The following is a 6,000-nucleotide window of genomic DNA, read 5'->3' as shown; positions in this document are numbered from 1 at the left end:
TATCATATTAGTGATTTTGATATCAGTTTAAAAAAATATTTTGAAAAAGACAAAAGTAAAAGGAACTTATATTTAATTTTAAACAAATTGACATAAAGTTAAATCAAGGTTATGTCTAATATTAAAAAAATAATAATAAAAAGCAAATTGACTACATGGTGTCTGATACTTCATAATTTAGGAGTATTATAATATTGTTAAAATTAGAAATATTCGTTTCCAGAACTGAACCATCTCTGTATTCAAGGAACATAAAAATTGTTTTCTGTTGAAATGTTTTAATTTAAATTTTATGAAATAGCTTAGTTGTAATATTAAATGACTTAAATGTGTATTAAAATAATTCTCAAATGAAAAACCGTTATATTTTGATAATCATGATATAAGTTACTTTAATAAATGCTATAAACAGTAGTTCATTTAGAGTGCTATTTAAGAAAAGGTAGTTCTTGAGATCTCATTTTGAGTGCAACCAGACATTGAAAATAAATGAATGTTTAATGAAATTATAATTTTCATTTTCTGGAATAACAATACAGTTTGTCTCAACTCATCATATAATACAAATTATGTAACATTTTAAAATTTCATTTTTGATATGTCTTTTCACAAACACAAAAATCAGATAAAACAGTTTAAATGAATTGTACAACATGGGATTAATTTAAATATATTCTACTAAAAACAAGCAAAACTGGTTGTATAATACTCTATAAGTCAAAATTTAAGCTCACATACACAATTTACATCAAAATACATAAACATTTACCATTCCCACGGATACGTGTATTATAACAATATTACAAAACAAGATACAAATTTATTCAATTTTACACAAACAAATGTTTCAAATTAGTATAACTTGAAAACAAATTAAAATAGTCCCTTCTTTATGAAAATTTGATATTGTAATTCAGCTGTCTCTTAATATAATTTTGGGAGGAAAGAAATAGCAAGAAACAAATGAAATTTCTTTACCTATAGTTTATTATTAAAAGCAAAATAACAAAAAGGAGAACAATAGGAACTTTAAAAATGGAAGATTAAGTGAATAGCCACCATGAAATTTGAAAATATTCATGAGTATAAAAAAATTTAATAACCAGAATTACTTCTATACTTTTAAAAACTAAAATTAAGCAGATAGTAAGTCAGTTAAGGGGCAATGGATTCCAGAAAAAGTATTTTATCATAAAAAAGTAGTTTGGAATACACACTAAATTCATTAATTCTTTAAATTGTAAATAATGTCTGGAGTTCATTAACTAAGCATTGTTTTTGCATTTACAGATAATGAAAAACATCCTCATGAAATTCAGTAAGTATTGAAAAGAACTATAAGTAATTAAAAAAAATTTAAAATGTTTAAAAACTTGTACATCAGTTCTGAATATATATATACTTTTTTGTGTACAAAACTGTATTAAGTTATAAACTTCAACAAATGCAAATGTGCGCTTTCTCGCTTGACTGTTATTTTCTTTAATATTTAGAACATTTTATTATTTGGAGAAAATAAACAGTACTTAATAGTGATTTTCATCACAGTAATGCAAATGTTACATATTTTAGGATTAAAATTACTCAGAAAAAGTAAACTAATTTAAAATAATTCAAGTTAATTATTTACCTAAACATTTAAAATTACTCAAGAACCATTCAGATACTGCTGCACACATGGATCCTAAATAGAATCCATCACATTTTTTAAGTATATTTTTAATAGATGTTCATTCCAACAGTTCCACTTTTTTAAAAATTCCTTCATACACACAGTCTGATAAGACATAACCAGATGTTTGCCTAAAAATGGAATGTTATGAAATAAAAATTTTCTTTTTTCAATAAAATTTCTTTGCTTGGGATTCCTTATTGCTCCTAAAGAAAATAAAATATCATAATTAAATAAGAACACATGTTCATCTGTAAATAAATATTCACAAATGAATTTGCAATCATAGATATTAAAATTTAGCCATTTTATTTCAGATAATCCAGAAAAAATATTAAATATGAATATTTGATTATCAATGACATACTTTTTGACATATAATCTGGAATAATTATAAGATTTCGGACGACTGCTGAAACAGTTCTGACCAAATAGTGTTATTTATATTTTCAATTTCCAAGTTTACATTGATTCAGAAACTCATTTTTTAAAAACATGTACATGCAGAAAGGTTTGCAGTTTATTTCAATGTTTTATGAAATATGTTTTCTCGGCTTGTCAAGAAATTTACAATCTACATTAACTTTTAGAGTTTACATTGATTTAGGAAGGAAAAAAAACTTTTGAAAAAAAAGAAAGATTGTAAACTTTTGAAAAAAAAGAAAGAAAGAGAGAGGAAGGCGTCTTTAAATCAAAATTCAATGCTAATATTCGACTGATATTTAAAAAAAGTTTTTTTTAGAGGGTCACTAGCAGCAAACTTTTCTAGGATTAGATTAGTAAGAATTCGTTTCCTCGGATACCTTGAGATCTAGAAAAATCTTGCAAAAACTTCACTCTTTAAAAATTTGCTTTCCAGCCTCTCCTTTACAGTATAGGTTTATCAGATTCTTTATATCTTTTTGGTCAATGTGTGCCTATTTGTTAAACATACACATATTTATTTAAAATGCAAACTGCTATCTACTTTTATAAATTTTTCTATTTTTGCAATCTGCAAGTAACTATTTTTAATTACACTAACTACAAAATTCTAATAAAGATAACAAATGGAGTATATTTTTAAAGGCCTGTTTCCATTAATGCATTTTTCCAATCAGTGAGCAAGTTCACTTTGATTGACATCTACAATCCAGTTGGTGTGTGGTGACGGATGAGGAATGGATGAAGTTCAGTGATGTTCAACTTCTATCCCTATGTCTGCAGAAACGTTGGGGATCCCGTGGTAAAAAGGGAGCAATCAGGTATTGTCACTGAAAAGTAATGGCAACAGAAGTAGCAATTGAACGCTGGATCAGGAAAGGAATGTTTTTCTAAAAATACTTATTTCTGAATTAAGCAAGGAATCTGTATGATGAAAAAGACAGCAATCAATTGAATTTAGTTAAAAAAAAAAAAAAAAAAAAAAAAAAAAAAAAAAAAAAAATAACTGCAGCTACAGTACCAGTTCGCAGACAGCAGTAATCACTGCTGATTAAAAAAAATCAGGTACAAAAAATATAATTCCAAGTCTATGAAACAACAAAATTTGTCCAGAAAATTTCCTAGTTCTGCATACAAATTTAATCTTAATGAAAATGAATATCTGACTATATCAAACTGTTAGCAAATCTGATAAAAGATTTTTTTCTTTTAAAACAGGTAAAAACTAATAACATTATTTATAAATCAAATTTGATAGCCTTTTAAATATTCTACTACATTAAACGAAAGTTAAATTTGCATTTCTCTAACTTGTGCTCCAAGTTAAATTTGTATTTCTTTATTTATAAATATACCTTTCTCGCTAAAATATTTGTAAGCACATCTTTCACTTAGAATATATTTTTAGCAGTCTAACTTCAATCGGAACACCACTTTAAAATTATATTTTCATAAGAAATGCCCTAAAAACTGAAGAACAAACTCTGGTGAATTTTGTAGACGATAGCACACTGAAATAGAAACAAAAAGTTTTAGTTTTAAGAATTCATTTACTTGATGTTAGCCAAAACTACTAATCACATCTGTGTGATGATAGTATAGTGGTTAAGCTGATGATAGCGGGATTTGACTTTTGGGGTCGTGAATTCGAATCCCATACTCTTTTTCCACTCTAACTTTTTTAGCTCCATGTTAAAATTTGATCTATGTTTGTGCTTTATAATTTATTTCTATTACTATGTGCATTAAATATAATGTTTCATTTATGCTCTTATTTATTTAAATTTCCACCGCAAGAATTTATTTTGAAAGTTATAATATATGAATTTAAAGCATACTCTCTTTATATATATAAATGTAATAATTTCAGGAGCAGGAATTTTGATTTCATAGAAGATTTCAATCATATTTCTTATAAGTAAGTTGGCATATGGGTACAGTCTATTTCTATGACACAGCATTAACTATTAAGACAATCTCATGTTTGTCAGCAAAAGCATTCAGCTGTTTCAAAATCCGACAATCATTAAAAAATGCTGACATTTATATTTATAAAATTTCAAGATATAAGAAGACACTGAATTAATATGCATAATTCTGATTTGAAATGCTACACAGGCTTTCTATAGTTATGAATCGTTTTATGCATCCTGAGCTTTGTTGGATAAATTTGAATTGAAATTTTATAACAAAAAAACTACAAGAAATATTTTATACCACCTAATAACAATACATTAACTGATTTAGTATTGATGTTAACCCCGATTTTACTCTCTGAATATCACTGAAATACATATACACCATATTGCTAGACATAATCAATATTCAGCAAGCTATCTTTGCTTTTGTGAATGATGTAGGCATTTTCACTAAAGACTTGTAATTAACTGATGATTAGATATTTAACACAGATCCCACCTTAGCGTAGAAATTCATTAAAGACAAACACTTCAAAATGAATTAAAAGCACTATTCAGGCTGTCAATTCAATAAAAATCCTGCACGATTACACTTACTATCAGTTTATTACTATCGTTTATCATATTTTCTGAACATATATTATAGTTTGAACCTATTTAACAGAAGGAAATGTTTCCAGTAAATAATAAATTATTGCTTTTAAATTAAGAAAAATGGATAAACAAGAATTGAAAACAATTATCAGAGATTATTTTAAAAGTACTCCAAATTATGCATTTTTTCCCATAGACTCCTCGTCTTTCTTATAAAAATCAAGTTCATACCCCCAAGGGAAAGAACCTGGTTAGAGTTGACTTTACCCCTTGTATTATCACGAAATTGTTGTTTCATTTATGACAACCTGAGTAGTTGAATGCTACGGAAACCTTATTATGATGTAACTGGTTGCGATGAATTGGAATCGTGTGAAAAAAATCTGGAAAGTGTGCGTCAGATTTTGGATAAGGGCTTGTGTGTGATGAATTAGTATGTTGTTATTTTGTGGTTTACATGGTAAATTGGCTGAATGTGGTAAGATTAATTTCAAGTTTCTGTAAGATTTGGAACAAAAGGGAAAAAGCATTAATTGACTGGTGTGTAAATGAAGGTTTACTTAGTAGCCATTATTAAGTGTCCTGTTTGGAGGAAGGAATTGCGTATGGTCGAACATCGGATATTTTTTACACTTATTTTTGTGAATTTATGTGCCGACCAAGTATACATAAGCTAGTTCAGATAATTTTGGGAAGTGTTTGGATGCTGCTAAGAAATTGTGTTTGACTGAAGACTCGTAAATTCGTAAATAAGGTAAGTGGATATTTTCTTCGTGTAGTGCTAAGATGATTTTCCTTTTTTATGTTATTTTATTGTTTGATTTAAAATGTAGTTTATACAGATTATATATTTTTTTGTTTTGCTTCTTTGACTTTTTAAGTGAATATGGTTTCGATATGTACATGGACAAAGTCAAGGGAGTGCGCAAAGCTTAGTTTGTGAAATTCTCCAATTTTTTAAGTGAAAATAGGTCGATGTGTACATGGATAAAGTCAAGAGAGTGCGCAATGCCATTTTTGTGCAATTCTGGGATTTTGTTTTAAAAGTGAAAATAGGTCGATGTATACATGCATACCGAATTTGTGCAATTCTTTGTCTTGTTATTTTGGCTTTGTGTAGCTGCAATTTTTGCCCTAAAAATTTCCACTATGCAAGCCAAAATAATAAGTCAAAGAATTGCACAAACTCTGTATCCATATACCGCCAAAAATCGCCAAGGGGTACCCTAAAATATACTTTTACCGAGAACCTTATTTCTAAATATTTTAGAAATTATATCTATATATTTAAAATATAGGCAATTTTTTTTATAATAGTATCTTCAAATTAAGGGTATCAATCATTATGCTCAAATATAAATGTGAAAGTACTAGTATGTATGTTTATGTAGC

At 27.3% G+C, this 6,000-nt stretch overlaps 1 protein-coding gene across 1 annotated transcript in view; it reads right to left on the bottom strand.

Annotated features, from left to right (window-relative positions):
* Nucleotides 1-479: 479 nt before the first annotated feature.
* ergic53 (lectin, mannose binding protein ergic53) overlaps nt 480-6,000 on the bottom strand; it is a 64,696-nt gene continuing 59,175 nt past the window's right edge. Inside the window, exon 15 of the mRNA XM_035374023.2 lies at nt 480-1,878. Coding sequence (XP_035229914.2) covers nt 1,842-1,878 — 37 coding nt within the window. The 3' untranslated portion in view covers nt 480-1,841. The remainder of the gene's footprint in view (nt 1,879-6,000) is intronic.

This window comes from Stegodyphus dumicola, chromosome 12 (genome assembly GCF_044657685.1).
Source record: "Stegodyphus dumicola isolate Sdum_Otavi_A_Nest chromosome 12, ASM4465768v1".
Lineage (NCBI taxonomy): Eukaryota > Metazoa > Arthropoda > Arachnida > Araneae > Eresidae > Stegodyphus > Stegodyphus dumicola.
This window is presented reverse-complemented; position numbering and strand designations above follow the sequence as displayed.